Genomic DNA, 23,766 nt, shown 5'->3' with positions numbered 1-23,766 from the left:
AGGATAGCCTAATTTGGTATCGAATTTGCTATTCACGAAATTCGAACCTAAGACCTCTCACTTCCAAGTGAAGAGGTATACTACTAGATTGTAATACTGAGTGACAATAATTGAATTATATACTTCAAAAAGGAAAAAAGTAACTGTCATGACAATTCTGCATGGATGGAAACTTGCCAGAGCAATTTCCATTCAAAGTGAATAGTAACTTTTCCAGCCTTCTGCCATGAGGAAACAGATGGAGTTGCTTAAAATTAAAACAAGAGGAGTGGTTTATCAAATTTTCACCGTGTGGTAAAAACAAAAGGAGGCTGCACAAGGCAGTAAAAAATACACCATATTACAGACTAAAAAAGTGTAAAATTGGTAACCTAGTTTCAGTATATAAAATAAGATTACAGAAGCAATTCTTTGTTGGTACTGACAGAAGTGAGAGAGCAGCTCCCTGAAACTCTAATACTAGTTTCAGTATCATATATAACAATCATCGTCGATGAATAAGCATTGGCTCTACGCGAGGACAGCGGTAGCCAAATTTAACGACTCGACCGATGAACACCAACTGCTGCTTGGTAGAAGCCGATATGACCAAATTCAGCTCAAAACTTGAGAATCTTGAGGAACAACAGTTGCAGTAGAGTTTGCTGTGATTCCTCTCTTAGCACTAAGCTTCTTCTCCTACTTCAACAAGCCTCCCGCGAATCCACTTTTTAGTAGCGGCGGTCGCTGGCTTACAAGGCGTTTCCTCTTCTCTGGACTGAACTTTGGTGCCGTTGAGTTGAAGGTTCTTGCTGCATTCACTGTCCCCATTTGGATCTAATTGGTTGGGTTCATTGCTCCGATCCGATTGCTTTATTAGGTCCTCAAAACCAAACGGAGGCAAACCATATCCACTGGTGCTCGGTGGGGGAAGGTCCTCTTCCCTATTTAGCATATCCTCCAATGGGGCAGGGTCCTCGAGAGCGTTCAGCAAATCCTGCAATGGGGAAAGGTCCTCTTCAGCATCTAGCATATCCTCCGATGTGAAGTTGCCAAAGCTGGAGTCCTCGGTTGTACTCGATAAGGTTTTCGTGCCATTTATCTTTGCAATACCCCCTTCAGTACGACCTCCAACCGCAGTGCATGGTTCCTCCTCACCCTCACTAATCACTTCGTATGATGCAAATATAGGGTCTTCATTCTCATGGAAGGACAAAGTTTGGATGCCATTTACACTTCCATTATCTGCTTCAGCCCCAACCCCAGTATATGTCTCCTTTTCATCCCGACTAATCGCTTCATTTGACGCAACTGAAGGGCCTTCATTCGACGCAACTGAAGGGTCTTCATTCTCGGAGGAAGAAATCTGTGCCGTCCCTATAGATTCAATAAACTGAATTGCCTCAGCTATAAGCTGTCGGGTTTCAACAAGGGAAGCTCGAGCAACAGGGCTCTTTGTTGCAGCAACCTCAAGGGCCATGGCCGCTTTCTCAGCTTCAGCAATCAATAACCTGCGAAATACCAAGACAGCTGATGGAACGGAAACCAAAGAAGGGGAGATATGATTTTCAGGCTAGTGATTCCCTGTTAGGAGTTCATAGAGTTTTCAAACCAATCAATATACACAATGAACTTACCTAGCTCTTTCTACGGCTTCCCTTTTTTGGGTTTCAGCAGCTGCTCTTTGTGCTCTGATGTTCTTTATCATCTCCATCTTAGAACTCGCGAGAGGATCCTTGTACATGGGTGCTTTACTTCTCAACCTCAGTCGTTGCTTTTGGATTTTAATCTCGCTACTAGAGAAATTGGTTTTCTCACTAACTTTTTTCTTTGCAGGGATCCTTCTTGTGGACTCTGAACTACTGCTTGGCTTCTTCTTTGGCTTTCTATCAGGTCCATACGATGTGTCGTAATATTTAGCCAAGGCAGAGCACACACGGTCGCGATAATCCTGATACATGAATTATATGAGTAAAATACAATCTTAAAGAAAACAAGGCTCAGGTTCCTGCTACTGTTACCAAACATGTAATAGCAAAGATCATTTAGGCACTTATGCATACCATTTAAAACAATTAGAGTGGAAACTTTAACTTGTAATGGAATCGTCTTGAAACAATTTATATAGCAATGAAAACTTCAAGATTACCATATTTGCACTTACAGGATCGTTCCATTTTGCAGAGATTGCTTGTGAAATCTTCCTTCTTTGCTCGAGAGACTTGGGTGCTCTCTTGCTTCCTTTTGGCCTACGCATAATTTTCCTTTGCTCCACACTCTCTGAATACTCCTCTGTAAGCTTTTCATCTAAGATCTTGTAGGAATCCCACTGCAGTTCCTCTTCACCGTCGTATCCTTGTCTAGAGGCTTTAGCAATTAAGTTCTGCCAGTCAAAGCAGCAATTTTCCTGCAATGATAGCTTCTCACGCCGCCTTTGCCACCCGATTCGCACTCCAAGCCCAATTTTAACTCTTGTCTCTTCACTATATGATCAATAAAAGCAAAGATACATGAAATAGGTATGAGGGAAAACTAAATTGAAACTTGTAATCTCAGACTCTTTGGATGCAAACTGCAAAGAAATTAGATGGCAAAGATGGTAGTGGTAAAACAGCACTCAAGTCCTTATAAACAGAAGAAAGCAATACACACCTTTGAGCATGTCCAAGGTTCACCAACTTCATCTTGACCTGCATAGCCAAATATTGTGAGTAGAGCAAACAAATTTGTCGTTTTTCAATCGAGATGATGTTTATTATCTACAGAACCCGTTACCTCCATCTCATAAAAACACAAAACCTGTTGCATCCTTGTAAACCAAACATTTTTGGCAATACACTATCTTTCGATTGGCTACAAATTTAGTAGTATGTGCTTTAAATTAGGTTAGCGGTCAAGCATTAGCAAAGTGATCCTTCAATCAACAATACATTTAGTTTCTTCATAGAACAAAGACCGGCTAACCTGCCCATTTGAAAGTAGAAGAGCTGCAAGATACTTGGGGGAGATTACCATTATCTATGAAATAATAGGACTAGCAGTAAATCGAGCAGAATTAGGAAGACGCTCAAGAGATGGGTCTTAGAATAAGATGGTTTGACAAGTCAATGACCTGTATATTCAAATAGCTAATGTTCCCTTGGAACCAACTAGACTGGGAAAGCTTTTTGCCTACGATAAACCTCATCGTTATAAGTATCATGCACTGACTGAATGGTACAAAAGAGATGCAACCTCCATACATAGACAGTACCGGGTAGATCATTTAAGTTTATGTGTGCAAAGTTTTATTAGAGAGCGAAGTTTCGAATGTAGGCATTAAGATCATTCTATGAGAACATACAAATTCTTCTTACATGACATCACCTTAGGATTCTGCATTGCAAGCCTTGTCCTCTCTCTGATCAGCTGAAGGGTTTCTGCAATATTATACTAATAATTAGCGCATGATAAGCAAAATGGATGCAGATAGGTAACGCAAAAGGCAGATTGGATAATCATATCACTACCAGGACTGTGCTTTCTGCCTTTGTTCCATGGCGTGTTCCCTTTATTAGCATTAGAAATCCTCAATCGCCTTAACTTCTCCCTTTCATCCAATTCTTCGGAATCTTCACTTGAAGGCTCAGGCTGAACTGTCCAGGTGCTCGAATCCATGGCCAGCTGTGACCCGTCGAAACCCATGTGTGCATTCTCATTCTGAACCAAATTTTTGGATTCAAGAGTAGCGACTGCCTTAATCCGGAGACTACCCCTTGGGATGTTAATGTGCCCCAAATTGAAGTTCAATTTTATAGATATACCAGAGAATTTCCAAGCAGAGGACAGTTTCTTGTCATTTCCGAAGGCGAATGGACTTGAAATTACTTTACCATGAAGAGGGGTTTGAGACCTGAGTGTACCGAGATGAATTTGGAAGGCAGGCTGTGCAGCAGCAATCTCTGCTAACAAGGACAGGCATTATAAGAGATACCCTCAAGGCCACAACAATATCAGCAAGTAGCATTTGCATAAACATCAGTCCTTTAACAATTTAACATTTTTTAGGACACGCATAAAATGTTTCTAGCCAGTAGCCAAACAATCTAAATTCTTTAACAAAGGCCTCATTTGGTATTTAGGACTGGATTGGAAATCTCACTGGATTCAATATATGTTGAAGGAAGAAAAGGATGATAGCCTTCGGATTTTGTCCAAGTTGAAGGTAGAAGATAGACTAGTTATGAAAGAAACTTATCCCTACCAATCCGACCATTCATGTGGGGGATTAAGAGGGATTAGTTTCCTTCATTACTAATCAATCTTCTCCCATTTCCGACAAAATAGAAACTATCTTCTACCTTCAACTTGGAGAAAATTTGGAAGTTGTCATCCATTTCTTCGTTCAACATACATTGAAACAAGTGACTTACCCAATCCAATACAATCATTGACACCAAAGGAGGGCCAAAGAGTTAGAAATCCATCAAACTAACATCCACAAATATCAATAAGAGTATTTACATAAAAATCAGTCCTTTGACAATTGAACACCAACACACACACAAAATGTCACCAGCCACATAATTCAAATTCCTTAAATACCCTTTACTGCGAAATTCATAACAATAATATCATTAAATTTAAGTGCAGCAGCCAGCAGGTGCCATGGAAAAGCTCTAAGTACCATGAATCAGTAAATTAACCACAAACTGAAAAAGCTACAAACAGTTCACTGAATTCGACACAAAGGGTTTCTAAAACTGTAACCAAACACATTCAAAAGCACAAGATAAATGCAGGAAGAGACTGGATTAGAGTACCAAGTGAAGGCATGGGAGCTCATTCAGCCAATTCCAGACTCAGCAGCAACTGTTGGGCACAGCCAGCATTTCAACACGAACTTACCGAGCCAGAAGAGCAGAAAGCAAAAGCCGAAAAGCAGAAGCAGAAAAGTGAGGAGGGTGGATTGAGATTATGGGTGGCGGGGAAGGAAGAAAGCAGAGGGTCTTTGCCACTGCGACTCTGCGAGAGCCACAGACGCATACACTGTCTGATAACGGTGGCAGCAGAGAACGGATAACGAATGAGTTCAAAAATGAATGCAGCCCATTTGATGATTGATATTTTGGTGAGATTTCACTCCAGTGGCCTTTATGTTCACACACTGCGTCGGCGCTGGGCTGCTTCTGTTCTGATATTTTTATGCGGGCTTGCAATTTGAGCCCATTGGTATGCAAAAGTGGCCTTTTATGTTCATTGACATGTTATGGACACCCAAAACAAAAGGTACCCAATTTCCAATTTAGCCTTCTAATTTTTTTTGTTAGTACAACGGGAGGGTAAGTTCGACTAAGCCACACAATAGATAACATAATAGAGTATCGAATTCGCCACCTATGAGATTTGAACCTAAGACCTTTTACTTACAACTTACAAGTGACGAGGAATATCACCAGACCATAGTACTGAGTGACAATTTAGCCTTCTAATTCTAAATACTAGCTTATGCCCACACAAGGTGTGTGTGTGAACATTTTTTATTTTTGTTCTTAAAATGGAAGGAGAGAGGAAGAGAGTGAGAGAGAACATGGGGGTTGGGAGAGAGGGGAGAGAAGTTTATTGTTTTTATGTTTTTATTTTTAATTAGAGATATATTAGAATCACATGTAGGCGAGGCTTAAAAAAAGTAAAATTTTGGTTGTGTGAATTACATTAATGCCTATGTTTTTTATTTATGTACAGTTTGATAAGAGGGTTAGAATGGTAATTTTATGAGATTTTAGCTGACAAGAGGGTTCTATTAATATGTAGTTTAGATACATGATGATGAACGACACATTCATCATAGAATGAATTGCTAGAATAGTATCTCATATTTGGTTAGCACGGAATTAGGTTCTTCCCATTGTATAATTTGTACTTGTAATAATTGAATCATTGAGAATATTAATATATGTAACTGTAACATCACGTGACATGTTAATATTTGTGTTTTAAATTCATTCAAATTTATAATACATGAACGACGCATTTATTTTAGAATGTACTATTTAAATCAGTGAACACATGTTTAAATGACAGATCAACACTAAAGCCAATGTTTACAGTTGCACCTACCCTTTTTATTGTTGCACCCATGGAAGAAAATGCCGATAATATCGGCGAAATATCGCCGATATTATCGGTTTTTCGGGTGATGGATATTCTAAGTGGTATCCGAATGGTTTTCGGCCAAATATCGCGATATTATCGATAATATCGTGATATTACCGATATTATTGTAAAAGTTTGGACGGAGAAGAAGGCCGGAGGTTCTACAGCCTCGCCGGAGATGGGTGTGACTATTCCCGAGCCGATTTCATCCCAAAAACCTTGCAAAAACACAAGATAGAACTTCAATTTCACATCTAAGCTTCAATCTAGAACAGATTCAACAGAAAAAGGTAAATCCGAAGCTTACCTAACCGGAGAAATTCAACAGAAAAAGGTAAATCCGAAGCTTCGATCTGATGATGTGTGATGATGGTGGTGTCCTCGATCTGCTCGAGTCGAGCAGATGGTGCTGCTGCGTGTGTGTGTGTGGTCATGGCAAGAGAGGGAGAGAGGTAACAGGGTTTCGAGAGAGAGAGAGACAGTGCAGAGAAGAGAAGAGAGTGAGAGAAAGAAATAATAGAAAAGAAAAAGGAAGAGACAGATGCTCTTTCGGGCAAGAATGGGACAGGATAAAGAAAAGGAAAAGTGGGTAATCGGGCAAACTGTAAAAACAAGGAAAATGGCCCAGATTTTTTTTTTATATTTTCCTTTTCTCCTTTTTATTTATTTTTTGTTGCTTTGATCTATTGAAAGCAAGATGAAGAACGCAAAACGTACATAAGAAAATAAAGGAAGAAAAGTAAAATATATATATTATATATAATTATAATTATTGTAATTTGGGCACCAGTCCCATAAAAACAAAACAAAAACAAAGCCCTTTCGGGCAACTCAAACAAAGGAAATAACAACCTATGTCGGGCAAGAACTATGCCCAAGTCAGGCAAAATACAAAGATAATAAAGAAAAAAGAAAAGAGCCTAACGCCTAACAAGGAAAAAGAGAAACCATAGCCTATTCGGGCAACTTAGAGGGTATTTGGGCAAACTGCAAAAAAAAATACCAAGGGGATTCAAACCCCTCCCTTTGTCAACCACACACCTAGACCGTATCCAACTCGCTATAGATGTGTTTGTAATTACATATTCAGCCTGTAATATTTATATGGTTGTTAAGATGTCTGCAATGCTTGCAAGCTAATATTTATTATCTAGGATAAATTTCTATATTTAAAAAAACACCAAGGGGATTCGAACCCCTCCCATTTTACTCCTTCAACACCTTGACCACCATATCACTTATGTTTTTGTGAAAATATGCTAAAATACACTTACTCTACACATAGAGATGACGAAGATAGTGAAAATTTTGAACCTCATAGGAACTCTATGTGGTACTAAGTCACCATGTATCTTACCATGCAATGTATAAAGTGTAAAATATTGTACTAATTCATTATATATAAATGATTATGGTGTGTTTAAACTTCTTTCATTAATTACTACATATTTTCTACACTCACAATGTTTGCCAGCTCGCTATATAATCAACTTAAATCAGTTAAATCCATCATGCAATGCATTTCCTTCCAATTTTTTGTGATAAACTAATAGATAATTGACTAAATAAACATCCTGCAAAGTTTCAATAAAAATTTCCAAGTTTTTCTTACAATTTCCGTGGTTTCCATATAATTTTTATCGATATCGATATTATCCCGATATTTCCATCGATATTTCCGTGTTTTCGGACTACCGATATTTCCGATATTACCGATATTTTCTTCCTTGGTTGCACCTAAACACAAAGTTGCCCAATCTTCTTTTGATGTTCCCTTTTGGATACGGCTGCCATGTGTGAAGAAATCCAATAGTCTTTCAAAGAGGCCGAGCCAAGGCCAACTAGGCAAATTGACGTGCGATCTTTTTGCATGCGAGAAGAAAAATTATTAGTCTATTACTGCGTCTTAATAAATTATTAACAGCATGTCACATAATGTATAGATATAAGAAACGTTTACATATGATTTGTGGACCACATCAATCATACGGTTTAGACGCAAAAAAAAAAAACATGTCTACATTCTCCTGTTTTTCAATGAACTCTTTGACACTAGTTCGATTTCTGGACAGAATAACTCTTCCGCAGATAAGTGGGGTCAAAACAAACTTAGAACAAAGACCTAATAAAATGCAATGCAACATCAAGCATTGTAGTCAAATTTGTGTGTTTAGATGAAGAGAAGGTTTAGAGATATATTGATCTACTTGTAGGTATGCTATTTGACCTTGACTAGTCCAACTCCCATCAAAGATCCTTTGCAACTTGAATTTGTCCTAGTTTGAAGAAAGTAAAGCATCACATCCCATCCCATCACATGAATTTTTAAACCAATTAACAAGTCTCATATTTGGGATGAGAATCCTCTTTGTGGAAATTCTAGAGATTTTTACGTTTTAATTGTTCATTGTATATCGTGTGATCAGTTTTTATTAGATACTATTTATGTTTAATTTTAAATAAAAATATTCAAAATAATTTATAACCATACAATGTAAAATAAATGGTTAAGGTGTGAGATTTCTCAGAAGGGGTGCCCCTTTGTACTTCTTCCACACCCCTTGTTAATTTCTGTCCCTTGATATTCTTTAATTCATCCGATCCGACGGCCGAAAATTAAAAGAGTGTGAAAGAAGTAAAAAGAGGTGTGTGGATATCACACCCCTTCTCAGAATCCTTGTAATTTAAATCTAGATGGGATCCAAATCCCATATTTGAACGTCATGAGGTAGAATACAAGTATCGTCAAGGCTTTGGGTTTGGGTTGGCCACCTTCACGAGTTTCCAAAGCAGCAGCCTATCCTTCTGGAATCTTCACGAGTTTCCTCTCCTTGTCTCTTAATATGCATGCTTCCCGGTCAACTTCAACATTCCTGAGCACAAACGTTATTCCAAAACTTCCTCCCTCAACCATCACGATAAGGATTTGGTTAAAAAAAAAAAAAAAAAAAAAAAACCCATCACGATAAGAAGAGCTTAACGACCCTAAATCATTTAGTATTACGGTCTAGTAATATTCCTCTTTATTTGTAAGTGAGAAGTTTTAGGTTCGATTCTCGCCAAAGACGAATTTGAACTATATTATTACTAGCTCATTATAAGGTTAAATTCATCCCCATCCTTGAGTGTAGATAAAATCATTTGTTAAAGAAAAAAAAAACAATCATAGATAATGAAGAGATTTTTAACCATATGAACTCTAAATCAATTATTTTTTATTTTTTTATGCACTTGCGTACGAATAACAAGGAAAAAATGTGAATTAAATTTAATGACGGAGCCAACATGGAGACATTGGCTGCCACTAACCCCAATAACTTCAAATATCTCTTCTTTAAATTTTTATATGACCCATATAATATCTAACACAAACAAATCAGAGAGACCATTTATTAACTTTTTTTTTTAATTAAAACATACCAAAATTACAACTTTTCCTAAACTGAGAGAGCTTTTTAAGTGATCAATATTGTAAAAAATTACATTATATGAAAAATGAATGGAAGTGAATGGTTTAATGATAGCTTGGTTATATACAATGAAAAATGTATTTGATTTTATTAATAATGATATTGTGATACGTCGTTCTAAAATATAAGAATATGTAGTTAACAATTATAAATAAAAGTATATTTAATTTTCGGAAGCTTCTTATTCGTGACCCTTGAATGCAAATTTTTGACTACGCTAATGATTAAATTCATTAACCAAGTGTAATCATCGCGTGCATGGTTGCTTCTAGCTTTCAAACTATTCGTGAATAAATGGAAGATCTTTTGGTTTCTGAGATTATGCAGATATTATACTCACGTACGTAGGGGTAAATTTATTTTTTCACATTTCTTGCTGATGAAAAAGTTAAGTTTCCTAAGACATTACTGAATTAGTACACTCCAATTCACCCACTCCACTGTTAAATTTATTTACAACTTCTTCTCTAACATGTCATCTCAGTCAAAAATGAGATCTGGCTGTTGCATGGGGGAACAATGAGATCCATATATATATATATATATATATGTGTGTGTGTGTAAATTTAGGAACGTTGTCCAAAAAATATATATAACTTTAGGAACAAAGAAGAAAAATATGTAGTACACGGTAAAAGTTTTGTTGGCTCCGTTTCATAGTCATTTTGTCTTTTGTTTCAATTTTCATTCGTTGTAGTAGAGTTTTAGTTTTCATTTTAAGAATCATTTTGTATATACATTTTTGGACGTTTCTCTAATTATATTGAGAATGAAGCTCACATTAATTGGAAGAGAGATCCTGTATGAGTTTATAAGTAAGTTGAGCTACTCTCATATTGTCAATTGATTTTATTTTAAAATCTCAATTCCTTTGTATTATATGTCATTCCTCCACCCTTCCTCACTTTACTTCTCATTTCTCCCATATATTTTTCCTTCATATCTAACAAAAAAAATTAATAACGAAACAGTTATCAAATCCTTCAATTTTTTTAACTTTTTCAGTAATATATGTATGACTAAAGCCTTAAAGCTATGGCCCCTCAAGCTATAAAATAAAGCCTTGCGGCCCGGTGTCAAACTGCATTGGCCTCTCCCTATGACAGTGATAGTAGAACCAGCAGCAGCAGCAACTTTTGTAGGCATATCTATTCCTCAGGAATCTTTTTAGATACATACACTTTTTTTTTGAGCAATTTTAGATACATATACTTTGTGAACAGACAAAGTTATGAGTGTAATACTCATTTCTCTCTGTGTGTTTCTGCTTTCACCAATGAATGACATGAATGGCTATCATTAGTTACTAACAAAAATCATTTCATTTCAATTATTATGTCCATCGATTCCATTTATTTCTTGCTCTAGTGATCATCACTATTAATTATATTCTAAATTCAGATTAAAAGCCTAAAAATATGGCTGCCCTACATTCCTTTTGGCACGCTATCTATCGATTTTATCTTAAGTGGATCAATTGCAGGAGCTAGATTGTTGAGTTTTTGTTACTAAGATTATAGCTCAGCTTCTCAAGTGGTTAAAAACTACAAATTTCAACATAACTGTAAAAACAACAACCCATAATACTAAAAGTAGCTGATTTCACACACCCTATTTAGTCATGTAATATCTCTCTTATTTCTAGCAATCGGATTAAATAAATTAGACGGAAATAAGCGATAAAGTTGAACAAGAATGTGTGCATGAGAGGGGCAAATACGTATGTGTGTATCGTATCGCATACTAAAATCTTGCATAACTCGTATCCGAGCTCACATAGCTGAAAACAACCAAAATCCTAAATCATACTACCACCGAGAATCAAAGCCGCTCAGCCATATGATTCACACCGCATCTAGTAAAAAAGAATCTGTTAGAACTAATGAAAGGAATTTTATATAGGAAAACGAAGGAGTACTGAAAAAAAAAAAAACGGTTCAGATCAATGCAGGGATTCCACCTGTGCAGCTCACATCACTTTGTTACATGCACGAGTACGAGATTTATTGACAAACTTTTATAAACAAATTAAGCACATAGTATGCCACAGCCATGACAGCTCAACTGCATCCTGCAACTTACCCAAGAATGATGCGAGTTTGCTCTTTTACCTCGTGCCTAAACACCATTTAGGATGACTAATTAGTTTTTTATATTTAACGATATTTCTTTTTCTAGTGTTAAAAGAGATCGTCGTTCACCATTCATCTTAAACAAAAACTTTATTAAGGACGAAAGAGAAAATAAAGGGAACAAAAAGTTGAAAAACATTTGACTCCGACATCAAAAGCAGCTGGTAATCAGCTAACTTTCCGGATTAGAGATTAGGGTTTAGGTGCAATTAGTTGCTTTGAGATTTGCGTTAAGACTTTAAACATTGCTTAAAAACAGAACATATGAATAAATCTTTATTCATGTGATAATGCTGGGGCAGACCCCACACCAGTATTTTTCCCAATAATCTAACAATTCGAAAAATAGGCATGTATTGACATTTGAAGTAAAGATGCGCTGCTGATGTGATGTATTATACACACCACTGTAGGCGCGTTATAATATTGTTTCGAACCAATTTACGTAATGTTATGTAAGTTAATTTTTTTTTATTTGACGATCTATAAGATGTTTGGATATGACACCCTGAAGTCCTTTCGTATTGTAATTTCTTCTCTCTTGCTACTCAATAATGTCAAACCAAGTTCTTCATTCCAAAAAGAAGGTGTTGAACAGACAAACATAATCCACCAAAGTGGTTGAAAAAGCACAGCTTTGGACGTAAAATTTACACTAACCACCAACTTAGCCACTATTGCAGCATTGACCAGACCTATTTTGCTTCTCAAATGTTCATCATCAAATTCAAATCTACAAACCTAAGCTTAAGCGGTCAAGTTAATTACTAGTGCTAATTAGTCATGAGTTAAAAACTTAGAACTTCAATGTCATTGTGGTCATCTTAGGTCATCTTCAACCGAAGAGTCCAGAGGGCCAGAGGGCCGAAAATAGCCCGAAAACCGTCTCCAACCGAGGGTTAGGCCAGAGGGCTAGTGGGCCTCACGAAATTTGAAAGGGCCAAAGGGTAAAAAGGCTGGTCCAATCCAGCTAGCTAGTCAGCCCCAGGCTGGGCTAGAGGGCTGAGTATTCCTGTCAGATATAACTGACAGTATTGTTAATTATTCCTGTCGGTTATATTTGACAGGAATGCTAGGCCAAAATTCAATTACAACGGCTAGCTGACGTCAGCTAGCCATTATTTTTTATTATTTTTTTACAAAATTTTTTAAAATTGTTATGTTAAAATTATATTTTTTTTATAACTTCCTAAGTCATTATACAACATTAAATTAAATTAAGTAACATGAAACAACATTAAATAACATTAAATTTAAATAATAAATTACGTTTGGCCCTATAGCCCTTTGACCCTCTGTTAGAGACGGTTTTTTGTGACATGGCTAAAACGAGCCATATGGCCCTCGCTTGGAGATTGAAGCAAATATAGCCGTGTACTGTTCATTAAAATATTAATTTCTTGGAGGGCCAAAGGCTCGTTTTAGCCCTCTGGTCCTCCAAGAAAGTAATATTTTAATGAACAGTCCATGGCCATATTTCTTAGGTCATCTCCAACTGAAGGGTCCAGAGGGCCAAAAGGCCAAAAATAGCCCGAAAACCGTCAACAACTAAGGGCTAGGCCAAAGGGCTCGTGGGCCCCACTGGACCAAAAAGAGCTAAATGGCCAACCGGCTGACCCAACTCAGCCAGCCAGCCCTGGGCTGAGCCAGAATTTTCATTGTTTTTGTCGGTTATATCCGACATCATTATACTTATTTCTGTCGGTTATATCCGACAAGAATGGTAGGCCAAAATTTCAAATACAACAACTAGTTATCGTTGGATTCAAAAAAATATTTTGGGCCAAATTTTTTTTTTTATGAATTTAATTTGTAGTTTTTAAATTTAAGTTGTTGTAATTTTTAAATAATAAATTATGTTTGGCTCTATGGCCCTTTGGCTCTTGGTTGGAGACAGTTTTTTGTGATCAGTGGAATTCCTACATGCGAGCAGTAGACAATCATCCCTCAATCAAGTCAAAAGTGCCCAAATAGGTATTTATTTTTAAACCTATTTCATTCATCCTCATCAAATCTTCTCCACATGGTAACCCCTAAATCATTCCCTATTTATTATATTAATTAACTAAATTAATTGGTTAATTATTCAATTAATTAGCTAATTAAACACAAATCATGAACCTAGCCCACAAATCCATCAAAGTAGCCGGTTCTCCCTCTCCCAAAGGGGCTGGCCACACCCTTATAAAAACCTCATCATTCTCTCCAAAACTCAATTCCAATTCTCTTGCTAAATTCTCAAAATTCTCCAAACACTTTTCTCTCTAAATTCTAACTTTGGCATCGGGGGTTTTTTGGCCAAAGCCCCCTTTCATCGTGGGCACGTGAGGCTCTTGGCCTTTACCTAAGGCGTTATTTGTTTTGTAGGTGCAATTTTGTCCAAGAACAAGGAGGAAGAAATTTGCATCCACAAATTGGTGCTTTCATTGAGAGTTGAGTCACACACTCGTAGAAGACTCTCGCATCTAAGGTTTTTCGTTTTCTTGTTCATTTGTAGATTTTTCGTACATTCTTATTCTTAGAATTTTTATTTCTAAAAATTCTTTGGTAAAACGTAAAAGAAAAGTACAATGGCAAGGGATTTGAAAACCTCGACGAACGAAACTTCCTATGTTCAAAGATCCGGATCGAATGATGGAGGACGAGACGTAGCCCCACCACGACGATCCACAAGGCTCAACACAATGGCAAGAGGAGTAACTTTGCCACTAAGGAGCACCACCACTATGGCAACCACAGAGACTGTAGTGGCAATGGGGAATGGGCCAGCTCCATGGTAGTGAGCCCACGGTGAGCAGGGGGCAGCGAGGCAGCCACCAGCTCAGGCCCACGCCACTTCGCAGCAACAAGCCCAAGTGCTAGAAGTAGCCTAAGCCGATGCCCTAGCAGCGCATGCCCAAGCCTCATCCACTTAGCCCACATCTTAATCTGCAGCCCACGCTGTAAGGCAACCAAGCCAGGCCCAGCGTGAGCCCTAGCCTTGCACTCACGTATGCCACACGCCGAGCAGCCCACTACCGTGGCCCAGCCTACTCCCGTGGCCTTCCAAGCAGCCTAAATCAATCTAAGATTAGTTTAACCATCCCGACTTCAAATTTATGGACGTACGATTGAACCCTGGGCATTTTCACCACATTTCTCAACGAATTTGACATTTCCTAACTTAAATCTCGCGCCCATAGTCTACCACATTTCCGCTGCTCAAGGAGACACATTTCTTCCAAGCTCTTCCAACCCAAATAGAGAATAACACTTGTCTCGACAAGTTATAGAGTTGACGAGCGCCCTCGCACAGCAGACTAATTGCTTTCCAGTGCAAAAGGGTAAACTTATTGCTCTCCAGTGCGAGAAGGTAAATTAATTGTTCTCCAGTGCGAGAAGGTAAACTAATTGATCTCTAATGTGGTAGGGTAAACTAATTCCCTAAACCTATCTGGGTAAGCTCTCTAGTGCGAGAATGCCATATAGCTCAAAAGATCAAATGCTTGAAGACCAACTAGGCATCAAATGGTCAGGGGGCAGCAACCACTTTGCACTCAACAGCTCGCTTATTCGACATTTCATCTTTAGCAGCTTCAATCTTGGCAACTCCATCCTTGACTGCTCTATCTACGGCAGCTGAGAAATCAAGTAGCCCAAATCGTGGCCCCTACCACACCTTCTCATTGGTCCATGCCCAGAAGAATCTAATTCCAAGTCCAAGTGAGAATCTACATCAAAGATGAAGATCTCTACACCTGCTGCCCTTTCCTACGAACAACCCAGCAGGTGTGGGGGTATTTGTGGAGCAAAAAATAATCAAGAGGCGACACGTGGATTTTTGGGTAAAAATGACAAAATTACCCTCGAGGCACAACTGAATTCCTACACGTGAGCAGTGGACAATCCTCCCTTAATTAAGTCAAAAGTTCCCAAATAGGTATTTATTTTTAAACTTATTTCATCCATCCTCATCAAATCTTCTCCACAAGGTAACCCTTAAATCATTCCATATTTATTATATTAATTAGCTAAATTAATTGGTTAATTATTTAATTAATTAGCTAATTAAACACAAATCATAAACCTAGCCCACAAATTCATCCAAGTGGCCGGTTCTCCCTTTCCCAAGGGGGCCGGCCACACCCCTATAAAAACCTCATCATTCTCTCCAAAACTCAATTTCAATTCTCTTGCTAAATTCTCAAAATTCTCCAAACACTTTTCTCTCAAAATTCTAACTTTGGCATCAGAGTTTCTTTGGCCAAAGCCCCCTTCATCGTGGGCGCGTGAGGCTCTTGGCCTTGACTTAAGGTGTTATTTGTTTTGTAGGTGCAATTTTATCTAAGAACAAGGAGGAAGAAATTTGCATCCACAAAAATTATGTAAGAAATTGTGTAGGAATGGCTTAGATATTTATAGAAAAAAAATGAGAATGTTTTAAATTTTTCCCAAAAAAAAAAATTCAAATCCAGCAGTAACTGACGTTAGCTAGCCGTTGTGTTTAAATTTTATGGCCCGGCCCGGGCTAGTTGGCTGGTTCCTATAGGCCAGCTGGTTGGCCCTTTTGCCCTTTTTTGTCCAGTGGGCCCGAGCCCTTTGGCTTGACCCTTAGTTGGAGACGGTTTTCAAACTATTTTTAGCCATCTGGACCCTTCGGTTGGACATGACCTTGGTATGACATGAAAAGTTAATACTTGTCGTGAATGAAAAATAAGTCCTCAGCTGCAAATCTGAAACCATTTTAATTTATTACTGCTAAAAAACATGAGGGATGTGATGTCACAACCAAGTTTCCTAATAGTGATTAAAGAAGAAATTTACATATTGTGACAATATCCTCGTCGCATGAAAGTTCTTTGTCAGTACAAGCCTACAAGGGTTTATTTTAACTTGAAAGTGAAACAATGGGAGTAGGATTATCTCATTTTCTAATCTCTCTCCCCTTTCATCTTCTCATATTTAAATAGTTACGATTATGCTACGTCTACATCTTGTTTTGAATTTTTTATATAGACAAAAAGATAAAAAAGAAGAATGTAAGAGAAATAAATGGAAGAAAATGGTAATGGGACAGGTAAAAAGGACAAAGATTGTTTTCCCTCCCACTTCTGGTGTTCTCGTGTGCCTTTCTGTTTATGTGATCACGGTTAAGTCACGTCAACATTTTATATTACTATTCATTTTTGTTTTATTATCTCTATAAAAAAAATAATATAAAATATTGTCATGCCTTAACTGTGATCACACAAAACAAGAGGGCACATGAAAGCATCGGAAATGGGTTGGTAGACAATCCTTGTCTGGGTAAAAATCCTTCTCCGGAACAATGAAGTCTCAAAGTGAGAAAGTGCCAGAAATGGCGTTATAGAGGTGGAAAGCACTGAGAAATGGACATTGAGTTGAGAGGTGGGGTTCGAAGTTGGTCCTTTCTTTTGGAAAATGATTCTCGTTGGATTTTTTTTTTGGGAATTTTAGAAATTTCTTAATCGTGATCATTCATCCTATATCATGCGATTAGTTTTCGGTAAATATTATTTATATTTAATTTTAAATTTTAAATTTTATAATAATTTCTGATTATAGGATGCACGGTAACGATTTCAGGAAAATGATCTCTTCCCACCGCCAGTTCTCGTATTTGGACCCAATGAATGGGTTGCAGTCGTCTTCCATATTTTCTCACCGTCCAGTCTTCCCCACAAAATAGTCAAGTCTTCTGAGTCATCCTGAAACCTGAAAGTGGAGGTGTAAATTACAAATACAACTCTCTCTCTCTCTCTCTCTCTCCACCTACGTCGCTTTCGCGAGTTTCAGAACAAAGATACTTCTTCCTTCCTAGTTCTCCCATATAGAACAAGTCCAACTTCCTATCCCATTTTGCCTCTTCAACTTTCTCTCTCTCTCTCTCTCTCTCCTCATATATTTAAGCCCCAGATTCATTGAAAATTGAATTGCAAGCAAAACACAAATATTTCTCATCTGGGTTCTCCTCATTTCTTTAGAATCTCAGTACCCTTCTTCCGTTTTTTCAAATTTTCAAGTAAAGCTCTCACCTTTAGGTTCAAACAGCAACAATGGGAGACTCCACTTTGAGTCGAACACTCGACGACTCGAACGCCGTAGAGCTCGCCGGAAAAATCATGATGATCGCCGTGTTGGTTCTCTTTCTGGTAGTCGTCTTCGTCCTCTGCCTCCACCTCTACGCCAAATGGTACTTGTGGCCGGCAGATGACGACCTCACCTCGTCAGTTCGCGGCCAGTCCCGACGCCGTCGCCGCCGCTTCGTTTTCGCTCCCGGGCAGGACCCAGTTGCCGCAGTGCGGAAAGGGCTCGACCCTTTAGTCCTCAGGTCCTTACCATTAGTAGTGTTTCCTTCCGATGACTTCAAAGACGGTCTCGAATGCGCGGTTTGTCTCTCCGAGCTCGTCCACGGCGAGAAAGCAAGGCTGCTCCCGAAATGCAGCCATGGATTCCATGTCGATTGTATCGACATGTGGTTTCAGTCTCACTCCACGTGTCCACTCTGTAGAAACCCTGTTGCTCCTCAAAGCTCTGTCGGTTCTAGTTCTTCTGCATTGGAAGAGAGTGCTGGTGGTGTTGAAATTCATTCACCAACTGCGAATTTGGCATCTGGGTTTTCGATTGAGGCTCCGATTTTCCCAACAAATGTGTTGTTCTGGGGGAACCAGAGCCGGGTGAGCTCCGGGCCGGGTGCGGGTTTGGAGGAAGAAGGGCCTTCATCACCACCCAGCCCATCTCCATCATCTTTGTCATCTGCAAGTAATAGGCCGGATGGGATGTTGGTCATTGATATACCAAGCGAGACACCATCTGCTTCGCCTTCGCCTTCGCCTTCGCCTTCAAGTAACAGGTTCGCCGGAGAGGAGGACTTGAAGTCACCGGTACCGACGCGGTTGAGATCACTAAAGAGGCTGTTGAGCAGGGATAGGAGGATTAGTCCCTGCAGTCCTTGTTCTGTGGATGTTGAACAAGGAGGAGGGAGAGGAGGAGGGCCGAGTTAGAAAAGAAGCTAGATTTAATGTTTGTACATAATTTGAAAGGACAGTCTTAGATGTGCAATCTTTTGCATCCCTGAGAATTTTTGGTTTAGGGTTCTTATGGAGATGAAGACATAAGGAATTTCTAAGGGGATTTTATTTGGTAATTGTTCTTTTATTCTAGAAGAGATGGATCTTGAGACCTCAAAAAAGTTGTAAAATATATGTATCGCTTAGTTACTAAACAGAATAATGTAGGCTCAATTTTCTTAATTATGCCTTGAACACTTTGTTTTTTTTAACCTATGATTCTATGAAGAAGAAAGGAAATGAAATAGCAATTGAAGTTCTTAACTTTCTAGTGTTTGGTTATTCCTGAGGGAAAGGACTCACCTACACCCGGGGTTGACAAGGTGGCGTTTTGAACCACTAATAACAATGTCATGTGTTTTAACTCCCTCGGTGTTCCGGACGTGTAAAAGAGTGTCTTATTCCTGAGAGGAAGTTTCTCTTTTAATTCCATAAAATTTTCCAGATTAGTGAGCATCCAATATCATCCCTCTTGTTATGTGTTTTAACTGCCTTTTCTAACCACTTCTAAGGCTTCTTTAATCATTAAACAACATTTTGTGTTGTAATTATGCTATCAGTTTCTGAGACCAAACAAATGCTAGAATGGCTTGTGATCCATGTATAGTTTAGGACCTTAGGTTGTGTGATGCAAGTTGTACCTGCAAGTCATCCTAAATGGTTCCTTCTTGTAAAGTACAAGAGGGATACATGTTCGGAGATAATCTTTTTTGTAACCGGTTGCATATTTTCTTGCGTTCTAGAGAGAATCGGCATTGTAAACGCTCGTGTATCTCTTTGTTTCTCTCTCTCTAATAATGTGATATTCCTTTGTGTCTATTTCTCTCATCACGTTGTAGATATACAACCGAGCCGCAATGACAAACCATTCCCCCCCCCCCCTGTTTGTGGGATGACGAGGCTCTTTACGTGTCTAACAAATTAACAGGTGCACACGTATGAAGTAAGCATCATTTCAGATGTATTAAAAGCCCTCAATTGCCATACCATTCCTCTATCACATAAAGGCAAGTTGAATAACCTCAGACACTTTATCTCCATTAGCAGAAGCAGATTATTGTACATGAAGCTCTGTTGGGCAAGTACATAGTTTCCCTCCCGAGGTTAACTTTTTTTTTTCTTTTTTTTTATTAAGGAAACTATGATTTGGCTTTCCTGCAAAAAATATTTCTCTTTTAACTGCTGAGCATGAAAATACATAAATAATGAGGATGCAGTTGAAGATTGAATGAAATATAACATCAAAGACGCTTTCGAGAGTGATACAAACTTTGTGCAAACAGGTGTCTGACACATGACATGAGGCGAGAGATAAGCACAAGGTGCGAGAGCATAAATCATCAAACGTCACTTCTTAATTGCTTCCTTTGATCACTTACAAAGGCTAAGAAAAGGAATACATATATAGATGGTTAAATCGACTTGGTTGTCAAGTATTCTAAGTCCTATTTTACAGCGTTCTCACAAATGAAACACTATAACATTACACCTAAAGAACAATCTCTCAGCAGCTTTTTCCATCCTCGGATGATTCGAAGCAACCAAGACGGCTTGAATTCCCGGTTTTCTTCCATTCGATGATCCAACTGCATTTCCATCACAGCCAATGCAGAATCCATTAGTTGAAATCCTTCGTGGAGCAGAAAGGTTAACAATTTCAATTTTCTATTCCCCAACTTCTTCATGAAAATTTATGTCACCAAATAAACTGGCCCATAAGTTTTTCCAACTTGAGGGCTGCCATTCTTGTCAAGGCACATATAAGGCATTGCATTGTCTTCCCTCTTTGTGGGGTTGAAGAGACTGGCAATAGGCCCCGACATTGGACCCCGGTGCTTACCATCCGTAGCCTTGCCGGTGCCATACACCGGACCGGAAACATTAGTCCGCTTCGCATTAGAAATATGAGATACGGTTGCTGGTTTTGTAGTAGTTTTGTTCAGTTTCTCTCCTTTCAACCACGGAAATAGAAACTTTTTCCATGATTTCTTCTTCTTCTTCTCTTGTCCCAATCTTCTCTCTGCACCTTCTTCTGATGGTGCCTGGAAGTCTCCTTCTACTACATTGTGTTTGGCTTCTTCCAAAAACTGATTGAATTAAGAATTAATTAAATCCAGATGAAATTAGTAAACAGAATATTTTTTACATTGAATACAAAACTGTTCTCCAGCAAGAAAGTGACACACTTTAGATTTCAAATCAAACCCTGTACACCACAATAGCTAAAACAACAGTAGTTTTTACATTCATGTCCTTAAAAGGTGAATGCCCAAAATATCAATATTACGAGACTCGACGCTCCAACGCTAACCAGTTAATAACCTAACCTGATAAAAGTCGGTATGAGGATCGAATCCATTGCTGTGATCATGATCCATCTCATATTTTGGATGCGTAGGAGATTTCTTCATGCTTGTCTAAATAAAATGAAAAACAAAAAGATAGTTAGAAAACGTTTACTCCTGCAGCCGAGGCCTTGGGTTGGAATTCCTCTTCCGCGAATATCGCTTTGCTTAGAAAAAAAAAAAGATTTATAAAGACAAGAAAATGAAATGAAATTCTCAACTCTTTTGCTACCTTTCACAGTTGAAGAAGAGCAATCAATCAAGCAGAAAGCTCTGAAACTACATTGAAGTGGTCCATTTCTACTAACAAGCATTGATCAAAAAAGGCAAAATCCAACCACCCTTTTACAGGAAAACCCACATCAATATATTCTGGTTTAAAAAAAACCCCGAAAATTTTGAACTTCTGAAATGGTGGTTGAAATGGCAGTGTTCAGATATGAGAAGGCAGCACAGAAAGCATTGATCAAAAGATGCTTAAAACGGCTCAATTGATAAGTCAAAACGCATCAAACGGATAATCACTTTAAAGGCAAAGTTTCAGCTGGCAAACCCTAATTAGTGTTAACCACTGTTTTTTTTTTGTCGAAGTGTTAACCACTGTTTAATGACCCTTTTTTTTTTTTTTTTTTTTTTGAAAAAAAATGATTAATTGGTGGTTTTGTCACGACAGTCTACCTTTTCGGGGATCGGAAAAATTTACAGAGTCATTTTAACCTTCTCTGATCACCATCATGTGATTCATTACAATGCTCCTAATGGTCCCATGTCATCGTATAATTAAGAGTGATGCCATAAAGACTAAATTTGTACTTAATGATGATGTTGTTGATGATTAAATTATTATTAATCATTGATTAATGTGTTTACTAAAATTTATTCTCTATAACATATCGTGTAAATAATTAATCAACTCTCAACCCCGCAAGTGGTACTATAGTCCTAGTTTGGTTTTCGCCTTTAGACCTGGCTTTTCTGCCCTCCGAGTTCTCATACACTCTCATCTCCTCCTATTTGTGCGGTCACGGTTAAGCCACGTCAACATTTTATATCACTATTACTTTTTGTCTTATTATCTCTATAAAAAAATCAATATAAAATGTTGAAATGACATAACTGTGACCGCACAAAATAGAAAGGAATGGTAGTGTAGGGAATTAGAAGGGCAAAGAAGCCACCGGGCCCTTCGCCTTCCGCTACAACTAATGGTGTCCTGAGTTATTTTATTTTATTTTTATTTATTTATTTTTTAAACAATGTCCTAAATTCAAACTCACTCATTTTTCGTTTTAATTGTTTAAATTAAAGGAGTAACACTGCCTATAATTAAAAAATTAAAAAATAATTAAAAATAATGAACCAGACCTTTTTGTCATGGGGACTGAGTCGTGATTCATGCACAATGCCCGACGAACGCGGAGCAGGTTTCGTGGGGTTTGAGGATTTATTTGGGCAAAAGTTTTAGGAGGGAAAAGGTAAATTCTTGCAGCAAGGAGCTTCAGTTCTGCTTGCCCACAGACAGAACATAAACAACTAAGAAATAAGGGACTTTTTTCAACTTAGTATCCAACTTACTATATATTTATTATTCTTGCAAATAGAGTAGAGTGAGATCGAGTGTAACGGGTCAAATGACAGTTTATCGTATTTTTAATGATGCTTCAAAGCCATTGATGTAGTGCCCCCTACAAAATTTTTCTTCCTCCTCCTTTTATGAGGTGGTTTTTGTACTTTTCAATTGATTATTTGTAACATCTTTCATTAAACGGGGGAATTAAGTTAATATTAAGTTATAGTGATATTTCATTTCATTTTTAAGCAAAATATTTTAGGTTCGATTTTCGTGAATGACGAATTTAACATTAAATTATTATAGTTGACTGATTGTGTGGCTGAGTCAATATCTCTGAACGTTTTTTTAACGTTTATGCAATCAAAGTAACAAGTTCTTTGGTATATGTCATACTCGTGGATTGTTGTAATTCTTTTGTTTTACACTACTAAACTTTAGTTCAGTTGCTAAAACCGAGAACATGGAAAAGTGAAAAGAAAAGGCTAGAAAATAAATGGCCATGTCCACTAGTCTCCCCCATACCTTTTCTTCCAAGTTCCCATTTTTACTTTGTTCTTCTGCAACCTTATACCCCGTTCGGACCCAAATATACTTAACGGCATGCTCAAAATCTGAGAAGCTTCATCCTGGCCAAAGCAACGTTCAACCACACTCCTTCTCCACGTACCAGTATTAGTATCAATTAAATCCACTACCTTTTCCGGCATGGGCTTAAACGTTCATGGAGTTGACAGCCACGTGTCTTGTTTAATTCTCACACTTTTTCCATTCCCAACACGACTTGGAACTTTCCGCCATTGCAAAATGCCCTTCCATCCCCATGATGTTCAACGACCCTAGGAGCATCCATGAACGAAGAATTCGGAGAATATTTGGCTTTCAAAATTTGGGCAAGAAGAGACTCCGGTTCACCAAGAATTTGCCAACCAATTTTTGCCAACATCGTAAGGTTAAAAGAAAACTTGCGATCATGCTCTCAATTTCTTTAGCCAAATTCACTGGGAGCTTGAAGTAGGACATTGCATAGTTTGCAAGTGCCGAAGCCACACTTTTAATAAGGAC

The 23,766-nt window shown here is 38.1% G+C and overlaps 3 protein-coding genes across 3 annotated transcripts; 1 reads left to right on the top strand and 2 right to left on the bottom strand.

The window, feature by feature from the left end:
• Positions 1-227: 227 nt before the first annotated feature.
• On the bottom strand, positions 228-5,088 carry LOC103425518 (stress response protein NST1-like). The gene is made up of 7 exons (XM_008363612.4): positions 4,782-5,088; positions 3,489-3,920; positions 3,346-3,398; positions 2,632-2,669; positions 2,144-2,462; positions 1,617-1,930; positions 228-1,490 (listed from the first exon to the last, which is right to left on the bottom strand). The coding sequence occupies exons 1-7, from the start codon at positions 4,792-4,794 to the stop codon at positions 665-667; spliced, it is 1,995 nt and encodes a 664-aa protein (XP_008361834.3). The 5' UTR covers positions 4,795-5,088; the 3' UTR covers positions 228-664.
• A 12,256-nt stretch (positions 5,089-17,344) lies between these two features.
• On the top strand, positions 17,345-18,969 carry LOC103403106 (RING-H2 finger protein ATL3-like). Its single transcript, XM_008341930.4, has one exon. It carries the CDS (start codon positions 17,773-17,775, stop codon positions 18,718-18,720), a length of 948 nt encoding a protein of 315 aa, XP_008340152.2. The 5' UTR covers positions 17,345-17,772; the 3' UTR covers positions 18,721-18,969.
• Positions 18,970-20,123: 1,154 nt separating this feature from the next.
• Positions 20,124-21,629, bottom strand: LOC103403107 (uncharacterized). Its single transcript, XM_008341931.3, has 3 exons — positions 21,364-21,629; positions 21,114-21,203; positions 20,124-20,873 (listed from the first exon to the last, which is right to left on the bottom strand). Exons 2-3 carry the CDS (start codon positions 21,195-21,197, stop codon positions 20,478-20,480), a joined length of 480 nt encoding a protein of 159 aa, XP_008340153.3. The 5' UTR covers positions 21,198-21,203; positions 21,364-21,629; the 3' UTR covers positions 20,124-20,477.
• Positions 21,630-23,766: the final 2,137 nt, after the last annotated feature.

The sequence above is a fragment of the Malus domestica genome, chromosome 17, assembly GCF_042453785.1.
Source record: "Malus domestica chromosome 17, GDT2T_hap1".
In the NCBI taxonomy this organism is placed as follows: Eukaryota; Viridiplantae; Streptophyta; class Magnoliopsida; order Rosales; family Rosaceae; genus Malus; species Malus domestica.
Note: the sequence above shows the minus strand (reverse complement) of the source record. Positions and strands in the feature narration are given on the sequence as shown.